Source organism: Oreochromis aureus, linkage group 7 (assembly GCF_013358895.1).
Source record: "Oreochromis aureus strain Israel breed Guangdong linkage group 7, ZZ_aureus, whole genome shotgun sequence".
NCBI lineage: Eukaryota > Metazoa > Chordata > Actinopteri > Cichliformes > Cichlidae > Oreochromis > Oreochromis aureus.
Genome location: NC_052948.1, coordinates 58803161 through 58827453, shown reverse-complemented (window position 1 = coordinate 58827453; position 24293 = coordinate 58803161). Strand labels below are relative to the sequence as shown.

General features: G+C 39.4%; 1 protein-coding gene across 2 annotated transcripts; it reads left to right on the top strand.

Moving 5' to 3' along the window:
- Positions 1 to 12967: 12967 nt before the first annotated feature.
- Positions 12968 to 22990, top strand: pskh1 (protein serine kinase H1). 2 transcript variants are annotated; one of them, XM_031734281.2, is made up of 4 exons: positions 12968 to 13281; positions 13952 to 14663; positions 15638 to 16555; positions 19281 to 22990. In XM_031734281.2, exons 2-4 carry the CDS (start codon positions 14595 to 14597, stop codon positions 19596 to 19598), a joined length of 1305 nt encoding a protein of 434 aa, XP_031590141.1. In that variant the 5' UTR covers positions 12968 to 13281; positions 13952 to 14594; the 3' UTR covers positions 19599 to 22990. The 2 variants fall into 2 exon arrangements, with proteins under 2 accessions (XP_031590141.1, XP_039471534.1); XM_039615600.1 differs by having other exon boundaries at positions 13931 to 14663.
- Positions 22991 to 24293: the final 1303 nt, after the last annotated feature.

The following is a 24293-nucleotide window of genomic DNA, read 5'->3' as shown; positions in this document are numbered from 1 at the left end:
GTTCCAGAGTGTTCCAAGACCAGAGGTGACGGCAGGAGGGCAGGCAGGTGGAATGACTCTGAATGATGGGGTGATCAGTGATGAAGAGGTAAGTGAGGAACTGCACAGATGAGTGAATGGTCCAAGAGGTACTGTGACACAAGAAGCGATAAGTTAGCACAACGAGAATGAATAACATGAAGTACACAACTTGAAGGCCCGGCACTAAAGTTAGCAGCCATTCTGGCGAAGAGTCTTAAATAACGCCAGCTGAATTGCCAGCAGGTGTGGAGAATAGGCGGGCTGATGAGGCTTCACTCGGGGGTGGAACCATGACAGGTCTGTAATTATATATGAAGAGGTCAGTAGAACAATGTTAGCTTTAAATAATATTTTTATGTTATACTTTTTGTTCCCTGCTCTTTGGTGTGCTCATACTTTGTTAGAAAACAACAAAATGAATTATGACACTGTAAAAACGAGATCATTGTTTTCTCCTGTTTATTCTCCGACACCTTTTCTCTTATTCTGAGTCTTTTGTATTGTCATTTATTTCATTTTTTCCTATATTAGACTTGATGTATTTTTTATTTCTATTTTTCCGGTGAAATATGTTTGCTGTGCTGTTGTAGAAATGAACATTAAAAAGAAGAATTTCACTTCAGAGATTTAGTTATGCATTTATTCTTTTTTGCCACCCATCCCCCCCCCTTTTTTTTCTGTTTTGTGCTGCCCAGTGATGTAATACAATGCAGCCCTTTAATTTGTCAGTCCTCCAATCACGCAGTTGTTGATCATTGTTTCCATTATCAACTGGATCCCATTGACCAGGAGGCATATATCGTGGATGATTGAATCCAGCAAATCGAATTCTCATGAGGCTTTTGAAGAACAGAACAAAGTGAATTAGCACAGGATTATGGATGTAGCCACCATGACATTACTGGTTTCCAAAATCCCATTTTGTGTACCGAGTCATTCTAAAACATAGGGATGCTGTAAATTCATGTTGTAGTTATTTGCCAATCTCAGCATAGGCCGATGCAAATCATACCCTGCTTTATTCTACTTCTGGGCCATAATTTAAAAAGCAAACATGATGCTGTATTCAGCAAGCCTTAAAACCAGCAAATGAGACCATAAATTCCTCAGGACAGTGTTTTCTGAGGTTATGGATCAAGGGACCCAAATGAAATTTTCCCAATGACTTGTAGCCGGACTTCTTTTTGCCAACAGCCCCTTGGTGGCCATATGTAAGAATACAAATTTAAGACATTTCACACTTGCTTAACTTTTCAGACTCTAAAGGTATCTCCATTTTTTATATCTATCCTGTGTGCTTGCTGCATGGTATGTTTTCCGGGCAGTAGTGTTAATATAACAATAACAAGAAGAAAAGAGAATAAGAATAAGAATACATTTGAAAAACTTAGAGGGCCTTCTTCTACATTATATTTTTATGTGTATTTTGTTTAGCTTTTTTGTACAATTTCATTACCTCTTCAAATATGGCAGTAGACTGAATTATTTTTTATGTAAGAAACAAGTAAAAAGAATGGTATGTGGAGGAGGAGGATATTAAATTGTGCGAAAATAGTTACGCATACAAGCATCGATGGTGGTGTGTGTGTGTGTGTGGATGTGTTCAAAAGAAAGCATACACTGACGTCACATGAGCATGGATAACGTATATGCTTTACATATGTAATTACTGCACAGGGCCTAATCTATTATTTTTCTGTTCTGATAAACACGGTGATCTTCTAGCTAAAATATGTACATCTGAATATAAAATGTGCTGTTAAGTGATCACACTTCATGTCTGTGTGCCTGTAATTTTTCTCTGTTAGCAGTCATTTAAAGGACATTATGCAGAGTGGCATGAATGTAATTAAGCCACACCACTGACCTGCAGTGTGAATCATTTCTACTGTATTAGAATGTGTTTGGGTCAAGTAATAGGTGCTTATAGCTCTCTGGGCATTTCTGTATGACCTGGAGTCCTTGGTTTACATTGAATGAACTGTTGTGCTTCATTATTATTACATTTGAAAGTTACATATAATCTGTCAACACATACTACGTTATGGGTCTTTAATGACTCTGTTATGGGGGTTTTACCCACACAGTTCCTCCAGAAGGCACTCACAGCCTCAAGCTTTTAGACACTGTGCAAATTGCACAGAAGATTATTATATCATGATAATTTTGCTTGTAATGAACTCATAAGCTGCTTTTAATGCCTAATGACCAGTGCTTGGGCACAGAGAGAGAAGGGCACACGAATTTGCTAGAGTACAGGACATGAGGTATTGAACTCCTGTTAGAGATCTACAGAAATGAGAAGAGGATTCTTTGCCTTAGGGAAATTAGGTGTATTTTTCAAATGAGCATAAGTTGAAAAGGTACTGAGTGCAGGTAATGTATGGCAGTGTTTTATTTCTGGGCATTCGAGACAAATGGTTCACCAGACTTTGCCCCAGATGCCTCCTTATTTTGGATGTTGCCACCTTCATAAGATGCCTTTTCTGCCTGCACAGGTCCCCGAGAACAAGCTTTTTACTCCCTCAGCTACAAAGATGGGAATACAACTACAAAGCCACACCACCCGAACAGGCTTTACACTGCTTTTTTCAGTCATTTCTGTTCAGCTTCAACCACTAGTCTCACAAAATAAGTAGTCCTCTGAGTCCTCTGACCAAGATGCTGGGTCAAATGTTAAATGGGTGTTGGCTGTCTCTGCTGGGCAAATGCTGTACTGGCTTACCTGTTTCCCCAATACCTAACTTAGAAGAATGCATGCCTTTACTTCTCTTCATTTTCTATTCAAAGCTGATGCTTTGAATTTTTTTCCTTTTAGGGCAAATACATACTGGCTAACACATTGCCTTAACAAAGTAAATTATTAAACAAGGCTTAATTTATGTATTTTTCATACCTTTAGAAAAATGGCATACATTGTGTTGCTCTGCAGAAGTGAATGTTTAAGTGATCACAATGCATACTTTTTCAGAATAATTTAGGTGTTATTAATTCTGTATAAAACCAAAACTGAGCACAGTTCCCATATCTTTAATATATTCCATTATACTGATGCTCAAAGTTGGTAATAGGACAAAATCATTGAGGACGAAGGAAAAATAAAGATTTTGGCTCTAGATTGTGACACTTGGAGTGGGTCTAAAATTAATTAGTTGCAGTTTTCAGCAGAGCTTCAAGGAGTTTTACAGCCCTGAAAATCTCATGTGGATATCTCCTTTACTTAAGAAAACACACACGTACAAAAAAAACAAAATCAGCTTAAGGGACCAGGTGGGAGGGCCTCATGGATTGACCAGTGTCACTCTTTCCTGTTTATTTTGCATTCTCCCAAATACGTGGTTGAAAACAGCCAGAAATAAGTTCATTCATTTTATTTATTTATTTTTGTAACTCTTGTTTTGCTGTTTACCTGGTTGACATAGCATTAGCCCACATTAATAACTTCATGTCTCTGTGTTGCAGTCTCTTGAAACAATAATTCCTTTAACATTAAAGGTACAGTGTGTAAAATCTCACCACTACATAGATTGCAGACTGCGGTCAACTGAATTCTGTTTTCTTACTACGCCCACTTCAAGTACCTAAACCTAGCTACTGTGACTGCTGTATAACAACTCTGACCACTGTTCATCTGTAGTGAGTGTAGGCTGTCAGTGCACTATTCACCTCCATTATCAGTATGCCAGGTTCACAAGTCTATTTTCTCTGGAGGCTGTAAAACTTTGTCAAAGTAGTCTGATACAAGTCGATGAGACTCACTTCTGTTCAATGACAGCGATACTGAGGTGTGTTAATACACACTAATCAATATATATTTGTTAATATAAGATTAAGAAATAACCTCAAAACTTATTTACTCTAAATCTATCTACAGCCAGTTAAAATGTATATAAAAAAACATAAATAACACTCGGATTACAATTAATTTACTTTAGCAAAAGTCATCTAGTGCTCTAACTTTAAAACTCTAGACTCCCCTGTGTATTGGAACTTACAACTCTTTTACGTCTTGTTCATTTTGCATGAAATAAAAAATCTGAATGGTTCACAACGGCTTAACCAAGAAATTTAAAGGATTCCTTTTTCATTCCTTTCAGAGGCCTTGTAAGGGTGCATTCCTGTTTTTCTGTAAGGACTACTGTCCTTCCATCTAAATGTTTTTTTTAACAATGCACCAGCAGATTACAACAATATATTTCTAATGACATTTTTGCCATTTTTTTCCAGTATCCTCCTAACAAATTTTTGCCAAACAAATCTAAGATTAAATAAAAGTAGGGGTGGGAATTTAATGCGTTAATTGTGATTCATTAATTAGCCATATGAAAGCTGACACGTACTTTAACCAGAGTTTTCTTTGGACCAGGAACACCGTGTGAAGTCACACACGCTTTGAGCTATGAGCAGTCCTTGTATGTTCTTTGCGGTGGGCGTGGCTTAAGGCATAAAGACCTTAAGAATTCTAGTACAATTTAGTTCAGAGAGCATTTATGCACCAGAACAGTGAGTGTAATTCAAGCACATATAGTTCACAAAGAGCACACATGTTTACCATAACTCCAACCACCCATCAAGTGGATTCCTCTTCTCCAATTCAGAGTTTGGAAAGTATAGACACAAACTTCAACATGACTTCCCCACTCACTTACACCTCAGACATGGTGAAAATTTGTAACACGATTATGAGATTAACTTGGGATACCATGGAAAATGCAGATCTGGCCTCCACACAGACTGAGGTCTGTCTTGAGTCCGTGGGTGCAGACTTCCCAGAAAAAACAGATGATACAGGAGCAAAGGACAGCATCCTGAATGAAAGCTCTGTAGACGACCACAGTGATAATGAAAAAATAGAGACTCCAGGACTGGAGGCTCAACCAGGCATAGAATGCATGTCTTGCCTGTTTTTAACAGGCTGTTATTTATTGACAGCTATGTTAACCAGGGTTACACTAACACTTTAACCAGAGTTTTCTTCGAACAAGGAACACCGTCTGACGTCAGGCTTTGATCTATGAGCAGTCCTTTTATGGTCTTTAAAGTGGGCGTGGCTAAAGTCCATAAATAGACCTTAAGCACTCTAGTACAGTTTAGTTCAGAGAGCATTAATGCATCAGAACAGCGACTGTAATTTAAGCACATTCAGTTTGCAAAGAGCACACATGTCTACCTTAACTCCAACCACCCATCAACTGAATTCCTCTTCCCCAGTTGAGAGTTTGAAAAGTACAGAAACAAACTTCAGCATGACTTCCCCACTCACTTACACCTCAGACATGCTGAAATTTTGTAACACATATATGAGATTAACTTGGGATACCATGGAAAATGCAGATCTGGCCTGCACACAGACTGAGTTCTGTCTTGAGTCCGTGGGCGCAGACTTCCCAGGACTGGAGGCTCAATCAGACATAGAATGCATGTCTTTAGACACCTCAAGCTGCTGGGATGAAATAGAAAGTGAAGAACTGGAAGATGAGGCAACCCCCATATTCCAGGGATTCCTCCCTGATACTGAGTGTCTAAGTTTTTCTGAGATCAGTCCGCTATCTGAGTCTCTGAGGGGGGAAAAGCTGTGTGTCAACAACGTTATTCAGTTAGTGATTTCAAAGGCCACAGACAAAGTCTCCTCTGAGTACAAGATCTTCACACAGCGCCTCACTCCTCACTGCATCAGTGATCGGCTACTTGAGAAACTCTGGCCTGAAATTAATGAGAAACATCTGGATCTCTCTCCAAAAAGCCTGAAAAATGTCGACAAGGCCATTTTAAAGGACCTTTGCAAAACACATAAGTGCAAGGAAAGAGATCTGATTTTTAGCCTGAGGGAACAGCTCGACAGTATTACTGTCCCAGTCTTCACCAAACACCTGTTAGCATTACCGAAAAGAGTACTCAGTGTATCTAAAAACAGGGACGAGTACAGAGAAGTTGTGGAAAACTTCACTAAAGATCTGGTAATACACGCTATGGGTGAAGTAAACGAGACGACGAGCTGGTATTCAGCAACATTTGACTTCATTATACAGAGGCTGAGCCAAAAGATCTGGAACCAAATTTTGTCCAGCAATTTCGAAATCTCCCTCGAGAACATCGAAGAACTCAGCTTGACGGTATACAATGAACTCCACAAAAGGTGGCCTTATCCAGGACAGTTCATGAAAACAAGCAACCCAATGATTGACGAAGTGATTTTCCAAACCTTCAAAAAACACGCCATAGTGAAGAGACGAAGTATCATCTCTTGGGCTTCTGCTTGTGATTTTGTGGCAAAACTCTTAAACTAGGTTAAAATATTCAATTAAACTGGGCAATCTAAATTTAGTTTCAAAAACCAAGAGTGGTTAAAAATGACCACTCTTTTTCTCCTGTCTCCCTTCCCTCATCTCCAACTGGCAGCGGCAGATGGCCACCCCATCCCTGAGCCTGGTTCTGCTGGAGGTTTCCCCCTTTTAAAAGGGGGTTTTTCCTTCCCACTGTCGCCAAAGTGCTTGCTCATTGGGGGTTGGATTTTCTGTGCATTATTGCAAGGTCATGACCTTACAATATAAAGCACTTTGAGGGAAGTGACAGGGTTTGGCACTCTTTCTTAACTTAAAATGTCTAATTACAACAGGACATTTTAAGTTAAGAAACAGTGCCACATCAAAAAATAAATTAATTAATTAGAAAAAATGTTAAAAATAAAATGAAATAAAAATACATTTGTGTTTCGTTTCATTTGCTGTGAATTTGCTGAGAATGCAATATCAGATTAGCATGGTGTGTCTCAATATAATGTATCATAGCATCATCCTGCAGACTAATTTGAAATGGATGTCATAGTAATGTCATGCTGCATGTGCAAACTTTAGCAAAGTATAATCAATGTTTCAGGTTAGCTGGTTACATTTGTTTAAATATTCTACTTTCAGTGTTCCAGATTTGATATTTTTACTGAATGGTCTTTTTTATTTTATTTTATTTTATTTTATTTTATTTTATTTTATTTTATTTTATGTATTTATTTATTTATTTTTTTTACAATGTTTGTTCTGTATGCATTGCTATTTATAAATCGTCCTGTGTTATATGGAAAAGTGTCTCAACTGTGCCAGAGTAATGGCTTGTAAGTCACGTTTGGTTTTACCAGTAGTGGCTCCCATATGAAAAAGTGCATTTTTACAGCAGTGGTGGACTAAATGTCCCTAAATAGATGTGGTCCTCTTCCGCATCTGAGTCTACGGTTTCTGAAAACTGTCTGCTCTCTTTATCTCTCTCTGCCTGTGGATCCCTCTGTGCCTGCCTCACTACACCTGTCCTCTAAACTGGCTGCTAATAAATTAACACCTCCCCACATTGCACTACCTAAGGAGTTCTTAAGTACTTCATCACCAGAGTTGTTTCTTATTTACTTTTACTAAACTAAAAAGTTTATCAGGCTTTAAGTTTAACTGGAACATGTTTCTTTTGTAGGATACCTAAGACACTACTTTCTGAACTCACTGAAATCTCGCTTCAGTGGTATCACAAGACAGTAGTTGACCTAGAGTTGATTGCATGTGTCTGCCCTTCACTCTATTAACAACTCTGTTGCTATTCGTTCATTCAGCACATCTTAAATGCCAGTGTAAAATTTCCACCCACCCGGTTTTTACCAGTCAGTTCTTTCTGCATTTCTTGCTTTCTTTCTTTTCGCTTATCTCTTTGCGGAGGCCAAGTTGTCATTTTCCATTTAGTGTCTGATAATTAAAAAGAAAAAAGCTACAGATATCTGTCAGTCTGTTTTCTGGTGTCATCTGTGGATGAGATATTAAAGAAAAGAGCAGTATACCTTAGTGGAGTAACAACAGTTGTTGAAACATCCATAGAACAATCCCATGTTTTTACGAAAGGCGATTTTCTATTTTTAACAGCATCCTGATTCAGATCAGTTGATCGCTTTTATCACAGTTCCATGTCATCACAGACATTGTGTTTCATGTGTGGCTTCTGTTGTGTGGTGAGCCTAAATTTGCAATGTGAAGTGACTGGGTTCTTGTGATTTTTCGACTGATTTTCTCTATTTTTTTCCCCCATCCCCCTCTCTGTATCTTTTCCCTTTCCCTAGAAGGGCCCTGGTGTACTCAGTAGTCACTTCCTTAGGTACACCTTGATAGTGCTGGTTTGGACTCCTTTGGCCCTCAGAACTTTTTTCCCTTCTTTTTTTAAACAAGATTTTGGAAACATTCCTCAGAGTTTTTGTCCATATTGGCATAATAACATTGTGTAAACTGCATATCCATCGTGTGAATTTTCTCACTGTCATATTTAAGGAACCAGGTTGAGATGATCTGAGCTTTGCAACACAGCACATTAAAATGTTACAATCAGGTATCAGACAATGTGGTCATAAAGGCACGGACATAGCCACAATACTCAGGTAGGGTGTGGATTTAAAGATTACCACTTGATACCAAGAAACCCAAGACAATCCAATAATATTACACCATCACCAGAACTTGAACCATTGCTACAAGGCAGGATGTAAATATTTTTTCATGTTGTTTGTGCCCAATTATGACCGCGCCATCTGAACCTCAAAACTGAAATTAGACTCATCAGACCTGGCAAGATTTTTCCAATTTTGGTGATTGCATGCAAATTGTAGCCTTATGATCTTCTGCTGCTGTAGTTTATATATCTCAAGGTTTGATATATTGTGCATCCAGAGATGTTCTTCTGCAGAGACAGTTTTCCTCTGACCTCTAGCATTAACATTCGCTCACAATCCTAATCCTAATGTTGCTAACTGCTAAGCTAGCATTTGTATTTGTAACTAAAATCAAAGTTATTGATACAAAGCTGTGAGTTTTCTAAAAATTAACTCTAAAAAACTGTCAAAAAGACAGACTACACTTGCAGGAAGTCAAAGAGGCACCTGATTTATTAACTATGAGAGACAGAAAAGAGAAAGAGAGAGCATGAAAGATACCAACAATGACTTGAGAAAGACTGAGGCAATAAAAAAGAATAAGTATAGAAGAGGGAGAAAAGTACAGTCAATCAGACAGACCTGACTTATATAGCTGACTGCTAGTCATTTGTATGAACGTAGAACAATTTTATATTCAGACTTTATCGATATCTGTTCCTGTCCAGTCTTCTTGTTGTGTTTACGCCTTTCTTCACTCATACTCGGTTCTCCTCCTGCATGTATGGCATCAGAGTTCAGTACAAGCAGGTTAAACAAGAATTTACTAGTTGGATGTTTTCGTGTTGTGAGCATCTTCAACTTTCAGGGACACCGGGGACCTTGAATCTGTTATATGGTGATGAGATATTTCCCCAGTGATTTTGCAAAACTCTCATAAAAAGCCAATAAAAAATAGACACAGAAGCACTTACTGGCCATCACCTGGACTGTAAAAGTTAGAACCAGGTGTCCCAGACATGCACTATTCAACAGGGACCAAATAAAAACCCAACAATATCTGTGACACTTACCATGTAGATATAGTACCTCTGGACAAGAATAAAATTCCTGTAATATTCTCGTGATATGGAAACTAATAGCTTGCGTATGGTGGTCAATAATATTCTGAGAAGGAGCATGTTGTAGTTTATGATATTTTTATCTCCTGTGGTGTCAGTATAGTAGTCATGCAATATTCCTTGAGGGAGTAATGTGCCTGTGGTAATCAATAGTGAGTTTACTATCACCTGATTGTACTGACGGCGGTGGTCTCGGTCTGGATGGAGGGGGAGTTACAGAAACAGTAAAATCCTACAACAAGGATCAAATCTGACACAGGATGTCATCTTCTAGAGTTTCTCCTTTTGTCTCGCGGCACCGGACTGCTTCTGTGCGCTCACTGGAAACTCTCACGGGCTCTTACTCATCCTCTGCAGAAACACGCGCCACACACTTTAAAGCTCTTCTTTCTCACAAACCTACACCCAAATGAGGGGGAACTATCATGGGGATATTAATGGAGACAGAGACACAGATGGAGTCAACGGAGCTTTTAATAGAGCATATCCTCCTTCTCTGTAGTGATAAATAATACAGCAGTCAGCAAATTTAGATCTAATAGATGATATTGACCTTTGAAAGGGGAAAATAGTGTGAGTAACAGGACAGCACAAGTGGAAATAGAGAGAGAGAAAGATGTGGGTATGGAGCGCTGGGAGAGTAGCGATGGAGAGGAATACACACGAGTGTCAATAGAAGCAGGGCACTCAGACAAAGCATCTTGATCAGAGTGCGACAAAGCGGTGATCAATCACGAAGATGACGACGTAGCAGAGCGGGCTGCAGCGCTGGAGAGGCCCTGACCTCAGCTGCACTGCAGATAGAGGAGAGAGGCTGGATGGGCAGCAAGAGCCCTCAGAGGATCTCTTTCGTTGCTTTTATCTCTCTCTCTTTGTCTCATCCTTTTCTCCCCTTCCCTGCCTCATGGCTGCAGCGGGTCTTCTTCTCTCTCTCCTTATCTCCTTCTTTCTGTTTTGATTACTCTCTGCTGCTTCATCTCTCTACCCCCTCCCACCATTCCTTTCTTCCTATATTTCTGTCTGGTACCCACCATCTGTCATCCGTTGTCTTCCTCCGTCACCCCCACCCTTCTCCCCCACTCATTTTCACTCCCTCAATCCAATTCAGCGAGCTTTATTGGCATCATAAGATGAATTTTACTGTCTCTGCCTCTCTTTCTGGAACATTTGTCTTCCTATTACTAATTCTCTATTCTTTTAATGCTGCTCCACAAAACTCTGCTGCGCCCTGCACAAGCTGCACAAGCCATGGTCAAGTGAGTCTACAGCACTGAGTCCAGTATGCTCCATCGCATCAATATTAAAGCCAAGGACCTGCGTTGTTTATTATACTGCTCGTGAATCAAGCAGGGTGAAACTGAATATTACTCATCCCAGTACAGTGGAGGCATGTAAAGAAACAGTTATTCTAATAAAATGGCTTTAAAGTACTTTACAGTCTGAGGCAGCCTTGGAGTGACTTTTATGCTAGCAGTGACACCGTGTGGAAAAATCCTGTAACAGCTTTACTTCAGTGATGCGAAGCTCAGCATATCAGACTACAGCTGATATGCATTTTGTTCTGCAAATCTATATCTGTAAATACAACCAAAGCATATAATTAACCACATGAAATCAGTTTAAAATAAAAACATATGCATGTTTTCATTTAATTTTGTAGAAACTGCACGGCAGGGAGAGCTCCTCGACATATGGTTTAGTCCTGTATAAATTGTGTTTTCAGAGTGGAGGAGGAGTGAAGTGGCCTGAATTTTATCTGCATGCCTGCATTGAATTAAATGGCTTTGCCCAAAAAATAGTCCAAAGATCATCAGGGGTTCCCCAAAGTGCCTCAGTGGGATACCATCACATAAAGGAATAATAAAACTAACTATAATCTATAATTTTCACTTGCTCCACATCATTTATATTTTGCTCAGATGTCTGCGGAAAGCTGCTGCAGCTATAACATCACAGATTCTCTCAGATGTTGTGACTTGAGGCATGTCCATATCAAATGAGGGTCAGATACTAGTCATCCTATGTGGAACTCCTTTAGTTGGAAGCACAACTTCCAAACTTTCTTGTACTGTTTCAAGACAAAAAAAAAGTCAGAGGGACTTCTTTCTGTATCCAGGAAGTGACGGTGAGGACTTAATGGGGTCGAAACAAGCCGAGGGAGGTCGTCCGATTTTACAGAGGAAAAAAAAGAAAAAAAGGGGAGAAAAAAAGTTGGGTGGAAGAGGAGAGATGTGTGCAGTTAGACACAAACAGGTAAAGTGCACAGGAAGCAGAACGATATAGCTTTCAAAATAAGAGTAGACCAATAACAATCTTGAAATGACAACATGCAACTATTGTTAGAAGATTTGCTCATGACCGAGAGCTCAATAGAGCTTTTAGTTCCTAATGATCACAACCACACACACTATGCGTTACTTTTTCATATTTGTTTGGCATCCGTTTGTGGTCATTTTGTGTCACCAAGTGTGTATTTTTACTCATTTGATACCATTGGGTGATCATCATGTAGCTCTCTGTGGAGATCAGTTTATGGTAATTTTGTGTCTCTCTATAATTGTTTTGCATCTTTGAGTTAATTTAGTGCATCTTCACAGTCATTACGTGTCACTTGTGATCATTTTTATGTTTCTTAAGTAGGAATACACTAAACAATTACATCAGGACCAGTGACAACAAGCCAATCTAAGGGGACAATCTATTCAATTTTGTGTGTTTGCTAAACCATGCCACCAGCACTGTAGCATGGAGAAAGATAGCTGCAAAAGGTCTTTTTAGTCCTATGGCAAATTAAGGGGACGCTGTAATACAGCTGGAGTACTCCATGTGTGAGGAGGAACAAGAACAAATCAGCAACACCATAAAAGTCAGCAAAACACAGCAAAGACTTTTACACTGCGCTGAAATGAGACTATAGTGCAAATGTATGAGCTGACTTTTATATTTCATTGATCTTTGTCCATTCTTGTTTTTGAATTTTTAAACACAGATCTATTAAATTTTTATTCCTGGTTGTATTTACAAAGTTAGGAAAGCAATTTGAAACTCGAGCTTAATGTTCCTTTACATATATAAAAACGTATTTTCAACATCTACCTCAACGTAAGGAATATAGTTTTCCATAGTATAGTTTTCTAATTTTACACTCATTTTGTATGGGTACTTGGTATCTGCAGATACTAGATTTCAAAAGTATCTATATTTTAATGCAGAAATTAGAATCACCTTACACTTTCCACACAAGGAATTGTTTTCTTTGCATGAAGACAGTATATTTTCAGATTTATATGTACAGAGGTGCATATTTATAAAAATAAATAATGAGTGGATGGCTGGATACTGTAGTCTTTTATTTAACTATAATCTGTTTTATTTTGAAAGTCTAGACCGGAAAGCCGGCGCCTCTTGACGCTTCTCTGTGGGTGTGGGAAGGTGGTCCTGGTTGAAAAACACCGTCCAGAAAAGCCACCGACGGGATGACTTTGAGTGTTTTTGTACACTTCTTTAACATTTTGTAACACCATGAAAACAAATTAGCAAACTCTAAAAGTAACAAAGTGTCGACAAGAAAGGCCGTGATGGATTTTAGTTGTTTGTCCTCGGGAGTAAAGTTGGGAAACTACGAGGTGAAAATGGAGAGCCCAGCTGAGTGAGAGTGGGGTGAGGAGGCTGGATTTGGCAAAAGTTGGGAGTCCTGCCTTGCTGCTAGCAGGCTAGTTAGCGTGCTTAGACACTTCGCTATCTCGGGTAAGTCGAGAGGTGAGATTCAGAGTCACTTTTACGCTTTTAATGTCTGGGTTCTTAGTGAAAACCTTTAGAGACTACCCTAATGTTACTAAAGGTTGGAGAAAATCAGGTAAAGTGGGTTTTATCTTAAAAAAATAAACACGAAAAAGGCCTTCACTTAAAAAAAAAGAAAAATCTCAGACAAAGTTAAGTATAGTTGTGCTTTAGGTTTCTTAAGTAAATGTACCCTTTTTCAGTTTTATTCGTTTCAGCCTGTAAAGTACTCCTTAATTCTTGTTTTGCGGTAGGTTGCTAAACATTTTGTACAAACAAAAAATAAAAATAAAGTATATCAACCAGCCTTCCAGCTCAGATATGTGACCATCTGTGACTGGTGCGCTCTTTTCATAATGGCAAAGCCTGTCACATGTCGTCTTAGTCATTCCAAAACATGTATTAATAGCTTTGATCATATATTTCTGCTGGGAGTCTCACAGTATGCCCTCATCACACAACTTCCATATAAAAGTATACATAATTTTAGTGTTAAAATGAGTGACCACAAGGCGTGTATGTTAAAAGATGCCTGCTGTCATATCTGCATTTGTTAAACACACAAACTTGTATTCATATTTCATTTTGTGCTTAATTTTTTGTTTGCATTTCACAGTCTCCCTTCACTGTTCTTCAGCTTGTGATTCTTCAGGGGAGCTGCTTCATGTGTGGCGAGACCGCTGCTGACATTGCAGCTTTTCCCAGTGGATCATAGCGTAGTTGATGGTGATCTTATTTTCCGTGGGAAGTTTTGAAAGAGTCCTGAGGACAACTTTGCATTTTTCCCGAAAGGCAGCCCCAGTTAAACCTGCTTTAGAGAAGCTGGATAACGCTCAGGCTAACAGCTCCCTTTCGGATCAAAGTTTTGTTTTGTTTTTTTGCCGTGAGCATCCACACCAGCTGTATCCATTCCATTTTCTCTGTACATTATCCTATCTGAGATGCATCCTTGATAACATCCTGACTGTGTGGCCCTGCTACAGGCCTACTGAAGCACGCTGAAGACAACTAGTACCAGAGAGTTGCGTAAGCTGCAGGCCTGTTCAAGATGTATTCATGAGCACTTGGGAGTTGTTAAAACAGACTCAATCGCATTCATGTACTGTGACTGCTGATGCCAGCTCACTGGTACTTGAGTGGATGTAATCCGCTTTATTCATGAACCCTCTAGCTGAGTCTGGGTGCAGCCTGGATGTTGCTGTTAAATCGGCTGTTGCGGTGATGAGGCAGGGCTCCTGGTGGCCTGTGTGGCTGACTGGGCAGTGGCCCAAGGTGATGTGATGGGGTGCCGGAACAGTAAGGTCCTCCCTGAGCCTCCAAAGGATGTTCATTTGGACCTGGTCAAAAAGGTCAGTAAAAATGCTGTAACTGTTAAAGGTATGGTTATGGCGTATGTAATTGTGCATATCAACAGCTTCACTGTCCAGTTACAGTGATGTGGTGGAACTGTCCGAAATGGCTTAAAGTCACTTTGGAAGCAGTTTGTTTAGTTAAAAATGAAAATAACATACACGGCTTCTGAATGATGTGAATATTTCATCATCGTCCACAGGAGGGAAAACAGTACAAGGTCAAAGTACTTTCATAGGTACATTTATTTCAACATGAAATTTTGCTTTTTAACGCAACTATGATAAAACTATGTCTCTTCATATAATATTTTTTAGTCCCAACTGTTTAAGGGGAATCTGTTAGAAAATTAATTAATTTGTGTTTTTAAAAGTAAAACTAAAAAATTGATATATTTAATCTTTTTGAATGTGGCTAATGGGTAAATGGATTTAGTCCCTCTCTACTTAAAATTTACAGTTGGGTCTCATTCATCCAATCACATATTCGTACATAACTTTTATCTGTGGCACACACACTCTGATGGGATGCATCAGGGCAACTCAGGGTTAAGTATCTTGCTCGAGGATGCCGCTCTCATGTGGACAAGAGAGAGTCGGGGATCAATGCAACAACCTAGGCAGATAACCTGCTCTATCACCTCAGCCGCAGGTCTTTTGTTACTTTGCACTGAACATATTTGGTTTTGTGACTGCTTAGTGGGTGCAGCAAAACATTTTAATGGGTTTTTTATTTACCAACTGAAAAAATGTATTGATTTATTCAGAAATGCTGTAAAATATCTATTGCTCCTACTTACTACACAAAAAGCTTCAGTGTGGAGAATGGCTGCTTTGAACACATCTAATCTGTAACTGTAGACATTGTATAGACAAGGAATATAAGTATAATTTAGTGTGGTAACTTTTTAGATGATTTCTTTCTTTCATTGATCTTCTGTGTATTTTGATGAACTGTGCTGTGTATTTTTCAGGTTGATCCTCAACCTCAGACAGATATCTATAAGCACTTCATACGAGGGGATGGCTCTGGAAGCAAGATGGGTGTGGCTGGTGGCGGGGCAGGTGACAAAGCAGAGATCACCTCCCCACATCCAGCCCAAGCTCACACTGCCACTCCCACCGCTTCAGCTCACCTCCCTAAGGACCTGTCCGAATTGCCGGATCCTCAGCGAAGGAAAGTGGCGAAATACAGAGCTAAGTTTGATCCCCGGGTTACAGCCAAGTACGAGATCAAAGCTTTGATAGGCCGGGGGAGCTTCAGCCGTGTGGTCCGCGTGGAGCACAAGAGCACCCGACAGCCATACGCAATCAAAATGATCGAGACCCGGTACCGTGAGGGGAGGGAGGTGTGCGAGTCAGAGCTGTGTGTTCTGCGTCGTGTTCGTCATACTAATATAATCCAACTCATGGAGGTCTTCGAGACAGCTGAGCGTGTCTATATGGTGATGGAGCTGGCCACTGGAGGAGAACTTTTCGATCGGATCATCGCACGCGGCTCCTTCACAGAGCGGGACGCCACGCGGGTGTTGCAGATGGTGCTGGATGGCGTCAAGTATCTCCACACTTTGGGGATCACTCACCGAGACTTGAAGCCTGAGAACCTGCTCTACTACCACCCGGGACCTGATTCCAAGATCATCATCACTGATTTTGGTTTGGCCAGTAGCAGGAAAAGGGGAGGCGAGTGTTTGATGAAGACCACCTGCGGCACACCGGAGTACATAGCGCCTGAAATCCTAGTGAGGAAGCCGTACACAAATGCTGTGGACATGTGGGCACTGGGGGTGATTTCCTACATCCTGCTGAGTGGAACCATGCCCTTCGAGGACGACAATCGCATGAGGCTCTACCGGCAGATCCTCAAAGGGAAATACAGCTTTTCTGGAGAGGTGAGGAGTTAAGTCTGTTGCTCACTTTTCCCTTACACCAGCACACTTCAGTCGTATTGGGAATGCATTCCTCAGACTGCAGGGGGCTTTGTCAACAGATTTCCAGGAAGTTCAGCTTGTGAGGTGACACGGTTGTAACTCAGATATATACACTCTGTTTTTTTGGACTTCAGATCCTTCACAATTCTCTACTAACTTTTTATGTGTCATTTCACGTAAACTGGTACCTTGTACAGTGCAGCACTCTCAGCAATTTGTCTTTTCTAAATCAATACAGCCCTCCTCAAAGTGTGCACCCAATAATTTATGCTCTATTCATGTATATAGTCAGAAGAATGCTGAGTAGTCCATTCCATTGTTTCACAGTGTGGGATGTTAATGTTACTAGTGAGCTTTTCAAAGGGGCCCGTGGTTAATGTTTGCCCCACATACAACCACTCCAGCGTGAATAATCGCTGAGTAGTTTTGTAATATTTAATGAGAAGCAGTTGAATCATCTGAGTTTTCTGGGGATTTGGCCAGATTTTTAACTTCTCAAGTATCTGACAGGTAAGATAAGGCCAGATCAGGGATGTTTAATAATTGAAAACACTTCCAAGGAGCCAGTATTTTGCTTCAGCAAAGACTCTGGCTGAACCAGCTGTGCTGCATACAGAGAGTTTTCCTTGAAATAAGTAAATAGAGCTTTTCACTAGAACTGACCTTTACACATTTTCAGGATAAGTTTGTACTTTATAAACAGTTCAGAAGACCTCGAGAGTAACTAGAAGAATATCTCTGGACATTCACAACATTTCTTTGGCAAAAACAACAAACAGCAGAAACATTCTCGGGACATTTCTAGGACAAATTATAAACACGGTGTTTATAAAATTCCCAAACGGCTGTCTCTATACGTCCAAAAGATACAGAGCAACATTTTTCATTGATTTACCATTAATTCAATGAAGGAGCTCAGGTTATAGCTTCTGTGCTCATTAGGTAGTTGCTGTCCGTGGCCAGTTAGGGAGCGCATGGTGGGATTATAAGATTTTTTTTTTTTCTCATAAAAACAGCTGCCTGCTGTAGGCAAAACTTAGTGCTATGAAAGTAAATCACATTTCCCACGTCATTTCAGCCTTTTTAATTGTAACAATATTAATTTTGCTGTTTCATGGTTTTCAACGTTTGTTCACCATAAAATATTGTGTGGATGTTTTAAAGCATATTGTTGAACAGTTTCAGTTTTCAAAAGATTTTAAGCTGAATCGAATGCCCATCCGTGTTTGCTACTTTGCATTACTGCACTACAATTTGCAAGAACATTTACCAGCTAATGATCGTAACCAAACCTACTTACAAACCCATCCTTTAGTAGCCTGTGAATGTCTACTAGTGGTCAAACCATTCACAGGGTTTGAACTGTTTCCATATGAGTGCAGAGCATTGGCCTCAAAAGAGCTAAAGCATACCAAATGGGCAGTACTTTTGCAAGATACCAAATCAGACTAATGAGCCTCACTCAGATCTTTATGTGAATTCGTCAGGGTTTGCCAGTAATGGAAAGTAGTCAGAGAACTTCTGTACATGTGGTCACGTCAATATTTTTGAGAAATCCCAAAGCTGTTCTTGAAGAAAAGCTTGTCCTGATTGGAGGAGCTGCGGTAGAGCAGGCTTGAATGTGCTTCCCTTGGGGACGTTGGTCTTTACAGCTGTGATAAATAATTTTCACATTTACAGCTCCATTCCAGGATATAATCACAGCCCAGTCATTGTTATAGGGTGGGGGAGAATTGTATTAAGGTGGGTTATATGTATATATGTCATGTATTTTTAGCCAGCACTGGTGATTTACCTGCTGTGGGATTTGGAGTGGGGTAGTTGTCTGCTGGGAGACTGAAAACACAGCTAGTTGCCAAGCAGGACATTATGTAAAGTGTGTGTGTGAGAAGAGGCATGCAGTATGGATGTTCCCAATTCCTGTCTAAATAGGAATTAGAGTTTAACTCATCACCAGGAACTTGCAGTAAAAAGAGTCCATGTCAGAGTTAACGTTAAAAAAGCTTTTACCAAGAGTAAAAGGCTTTAACTTTTAACATCTTGAGAACAGCCAGTCAAAATGTGTGCATTGGGCAATTTTAATTAAAAAAATAACTTTATTCACTTATTGTAGATGCTAAAAAAAAACACCAATACGAATGAGCCAAAACGTTTATTCGGGTCAAGTGACCAGACTTTGTTTTTACTTATACTGCTGATTGCTGCTTTGTGTTTCTGCTGCCATCTTGTGTCCACTGGGCAAAACCCTGCCAACATTTCTCAAGATTAATGCTATAGCTACTCATTTCATGGTCTTTGAACCCAAATTTTTTTCTTCTGAACTTTTGTTGGGGGACCAAAAGTGGCTTCCAATGAAAGTGTCCTCCATATATTGTTGGCGTAAATATTTTGCACATTAGTAGGCTTTTTCTGTTGGACAACCACCGATTTATATTTCAGAGAAAATTTGTTGGTTTTATCAGATGTGCAACGCTTTTAGAAGCCTTCTGTATATACTGTTAGCTTAAGGAGATGTATGAAAAGTGAAATGTTTTTGCTTCAGTCTGCTTCAACTCTTATCAGTAGTTTCAGCTAGTTTTACCTAATATACAATGAACCTATTGTATAGAGTTTATAAAGAAATTTAGTAAAAATCAACCAGTTGATTTATTTCAGTCTTTCTCCCTTGCCTGTCTTCCCTCTGCAGCCATGGCCCAGTGTATCCAACCTTGCAAAAGACTTTGTAGAGCGTGTTCTAACAGTTGATCCCAGTGAGCGACTTACCGCCGGTCAGGCCCTGAAGCACCCCTGGATCATCAGCATGGCAGCCTCGTCGTCCATGAAGAACCTGCAGCGTTGCATATCTCAGAACCTCCTGAAGCGTGCGTCCTCACGCTGCCACAGCACCAAGTCATCCCAGTCCACGCGCTCCAGCCGCTCAACCAAATCCAACAAGGCTCGGCGGGTGAGAGAGAAGGAGCTGCGAGAGCTGAACCGGCGTTATCAGCAGCAGTACGATGGCTGAAGCAAGGCCCAACAGCCAGCGACTGTAGCGGACCTCCTTCTTCTTCTTTTTTTTTTTTTTTTTTTTTTAACAACACAGCAATGACTGAAGCTTTGAGTTGCTGCCAGTGTTTGGGGGGCAAAAGTGTCTTGAAGTCCCACATTTCTGCCTTAAAAACAAGGATAATGACTTGACTAAATCCATGACACTAAAATGACAAAGCTGAAAAGTAACTGAGACTGTAGCACAAGTCAGAAAGATGACAAAATCATTCAACGTCTATGGCAGTGTGTTGCAACTGCTCCATCCACTCTCTCACATTTACTTTTAGCAGGATGGTGCCTTTCACTTTCCTTGTGTTCTCCCGTTCCCTGTGTCGCTACATATTTATTTATTATTGTTGACGTGATTATTAGTCTCCATTCAAATGGTCACTGGATAATGACCTTCCACAAGGATCTGTTGAACAGAGTTCTGGACACTGACATTACTAAGAGGAAAGAAATTCTTCAGAAGAGGAGGGAAACACATTCCTCTCACTCATTTCTGATTGCTGTGAATTTATTATTGTGCTAATTGTATAGACCTTGATTTGAGATGTGGTTAATCATATCGAGCTGCAACATAATCACACCGTTTTAGGCCAAAATGATTTAGTCAGTCCAAAGCTTAGCTACTCTTGCCATTATTGTTAAGATCCTAAAACTATCAAAAGATTGTGAAGCTTTTTTTTTTTTTTTTTTTTGCGTTGGTGTTAAATCTTAATTGTGTTAGGCGATAGTAGATTACGCAGCCTGTGTCATTTTGATTTAACATTGCTCGTAAAGTACCAGCGATGAGCCTTTCCTGTTGTACAGCAGGGATTTGTCCTAATAATGGAAAATGGCCATTGAGTTTTCTTGATGGTTACATCGGCACATGAATCTTAGTCACAGATTGGGGCTGCCTTGGGTTTCCATGACCTTTTATAGTGTCTTTAGAAATGTAGCCTAGCTTTAAAATAATTGTATAAGATTTATTATGAATTGATTATTTTCACCGAGTAATTTCCAGGTGTTATGACAGTCTACCATTAGCTTATTGAGCTAGCCAAGTGACAGAAATGACATTGTCCTGCTGTGAAAGAGCTTTACAAAGCTATGGCAAAATAATTTAAAAAATATTTTTGGAAGCATGGTAAATTTAAATTACATTCCACAAAAGTGCCACACATTATATTGCAAATTGTTATGATAACAGTAGAGTGACCAAATAACTTTAGATAGGTTAGCGTTTTTGGAGCTTGCCTGTTCTTTCAAAACGGAGTAAATCCTAATTCTGAAACTCTAATATCTTTATGTAAGCATATTTAAATAAAACAAGTAGGAAAGCAGATATCAAGAAATCATTTTCTCCAAAAACTTAATTTCTATTTTTGGTGTTATATATGTTGTAACTGTAACACTTTTAAGACATTCAGATATCTTTTAAAGGTGTAAGTCAGTTTAGTAAGTATGTAGTTTGTTTCCAAAAACTTAGAAAGCACTCAATTTACAAACTTCATACATTTATTCCACTACATTTAACAGTTTTGATGCAGCCTTGTCTTAAAGTCCCACCAACTTTGTCCCAAAATTTTACTCAGAACAGGAGACATATTACTGAGTATGCTTTAGAAAAATATGGAAGGAAAACGATGGAGATAAACAGACAACTGATGCTAAGCAACTGATATCTAATGTTGGGCTTGCTCTAATTGGCTTGGAGAAAATCATTTGAGAAACCCACATATAGTCATAGAGTTTGTGGAGATCAAAGGGATTGTGTTTTGGTTTTTTGTAATGTATTTAGCTTTCAGTGGATGTAAACAACACTCTAAAATGAATGAGATAGCCTTGTGCATGAAACTGTATAGATGCAAGGCTACAGACTATCTTTTTTTTTTTTAAATACAGACATTTTCATCTTAACTTATAAAACATTCAAACAGCTCGCTACAAGAACTCTAGTTGATCAGATCTGCAGTATGAGCTGCAAAGAAACTGTAGTTATTAGTTTATTCTGATGTTTACAGTCTAAACCATTTCCACTAAACTTGTGAATATTTAGCATCATTGCGCAATGAAGTATTGTGACCAGTGCACAAATCAGAGCTATGCTGATGAAATATCAATACCCTTAAATGAAAAAGTGAATTTTTAAAAACTTTGTTGATGAAGATGGTTAAAATGATGACTATCCCCAAGTTGGTAGGAAAAAAAGGAATCCCAGAAGTATTACAACCAAAAGACTCACAAATGAGATTGAAATTGTTTGTCCTTTTTGCTGTTTTTCTTTCTGGCAAAGCACTTAATGTACAGTACTGAACTGAGATTCATGATTTTCTAGTTTGTTTGTTTTTTTTGTCTTTTGTCTCTTCAGAAGCCTTCCAGAGGAAATTAAATGGTACTTTGCGGTCTTTCCGTCTTTGCTTTTTGAGGATTTTGCTGTGATCTTTCCTAGAGTTTAAAAGTGTGCTGTTGTGAACTTTTTAATATGTACTGGAAACCTGATCGAGCCATGTCAGCTGACCTCAGTTTTTCCTTTGCTTTTTGTCTTTTGGCTTTCACTTTTGTTCCGTGAGGCTTTGTCATCTCTGTGATGCAACCGTTTCTGTCGTCTTTGATCATTTTTAGTCTCTTCCTTTGTCCTACTGCTGTTTTTCTTAGTATTCCTCTACAGGTAAAATGCTTACACACATATATATATATCTATCTATATATATATATGTGTGTGTATATATATCAATTAATTAGAAGCTGTAAAATGAAACTCTAATTTTCACTCTGTGTGCCCAAAAACGTTGTATTGATATCAAATGCACAGTCTGCAGGCTTTAAAGAATTTGTGTTCTTTACTGAGATATCGGCTGTAGTCGTGTTAAAAGAATGCTTTGAGTGATGGGCCTCTTGAATGTTTTTTTGTTTTTTTGTTTTTTTAACATACAGTATTGAGTGTGTTGATTTGGTCAAAAGTGAATCAACAGTTAAAATAAGTAAAACAAAAAAAAAAAAACAAAAAAAAAAAAAAAGAATTATAGCTACAGATTACGAATTTGGACTCAAAGGGATTTCTGTAGTTGAGTTAGTCATTACTGAGTGCCTGTTGTGTGCCATGTTCAACAAATGACCAAATCAGTGCATTCTGGAGAGTGTCAGCACGTTTGTAAAAATGTTTCCTTTCATGTTTTTATATATCTGTTTCATTTTATGCCAATGCTGTCTTTCTAAATGAAGTAGCCAACTCAGCACTGTTACATGAAAACAGTTCATCTTGTGTTACAGTTCATCAAAATAAATGATAAACTTTGATTCCTCTGCCATTAACTTTTTAAATTTTTTTTTATTTTTCTTTAACTCGTGAGTTGTGTGTGCCAATAAAGCACCGAAACCTGACTTGCTGCTTCTTTGCACTTTCCATATTTGTTACAAAAGCTGTTTTTCCTTGTTGTGTTTTTCAGCTAGGCTATGACATGTTTGACTTTGCAGATGGGTCAAATGTTTGCTTGTTCAAATATATTGAGAAATCCAACTATTTCCAGGGCCTGTACTTATTTTCCCAAAGATGTACCTTTTGTTAGGTGGCCAAACTGTGCCTCAAGATGAATAATGTAACACTACTTGCAAGTGAAAGTGGCAAAGCACTTTTAGACATGTGCCATTTGAACAAACAAATGTTACTGTTGCAGGCAAATAAATTCTTGCTCAAACCTAAATACTAAAGTACTAAAATACTTTTAACACAAGCAGAAAACCACAGTGGAAATGTACTAATACTAACTAGAGAAAAGTGAAAAACAACAAAACTGCAGAGTCATGTTTTATACATACACACACATATATATATATATATATATATATAAAAAAAATTGCACTCTCACCCCTGTGGGTGGTCCATCCTTCAAGCTTGGGTTCTCTACCAGAGGCCTGGGAGCCTGAGGGTCCTGTGCAATATCTTTGCTGTTCCGAGGACTGCGCTCTTCTGGACAGAGATCTCAGATGTTGTTCCTGGGATCTACTGGAGCCACTCACCTGGCTTGGGTGTCACTGCAGCTAGTGCTCTGATTACTACTGGGACCACTGTCACCCTCCACATCTTCTTGAGCTCTTCTCTGTGCCCTTGGTACTTCTTCAGCTTCAAATGTTCCTTCTTCCTGATGTTGCTGTCATTCAGTATCGCTATGTCTATCACTATGGCCGTCTTCCTCTGCTTGTCCACCACCACTATGTCCATTTTGTCCGTCTGTATCTGGAAGTGCCACCAGATCTTAGCTCGGTCATTCTCATACCACCCTAGAGGACGTCTCCCATTTGGACCTTGGGACTTCCAGGCCATATATTGGCACATATGTTTCTGTATACTACGCCGGCCACTTGGTTATGGTGTTCCATGTATGCCCTGCCTGCTAGCATCTTGCACCCTGCTGTTATGTGCTGGATTGTCTCAGGGGCATCTTTACACAGCCTGCACCTGGGGTCTTGCCTGGTGTGATAGACCCCAGCCTCTACTTATCTTGTATTTAGAGCTTGTTCCTGTGCTGCCATGATTAGTGCTATCTTTCAGTCCAGGTTTGTTCAGCCACTGGTAGGATTTCTGTCAGCTATCTCCTCTATTTGCCGGTGGTACATACCATGCAGGGGCCTGTCCTTCCATGATGGTTCCTCCTCTTGCTCCTCTTTCTTGGGTTTCTGCTGCCTG

What these genes read in the sequence shown, in the direction of transcription:
- pskh1 (XM_031734281.2), top strand. Translation starts at nt 14,595, where the DNA reads ATGGGGTGCCGGAACAGTAAGGTCCTCCCTGAGCCTCCAAAGGATGTT. An exon ending in ATTTGGACCTGGTCAAAAAG is followed by an intron (nt 14,664 to 15,637) that starts GTCAGTAAAAAT and finishes TGTATTTTTCAG; the next exon opens with GTTGATCCTCAACCTCAGAC. An exon ending in AATACAGCTTTTCTGGAGAG is followed by an intron (nt 16,556 to 19,280) that starts GTGAGGAGTTAA and finishes TTCCCTCTGCAG; the next exon opens with CCATGGCCCAGTGTATCCAA.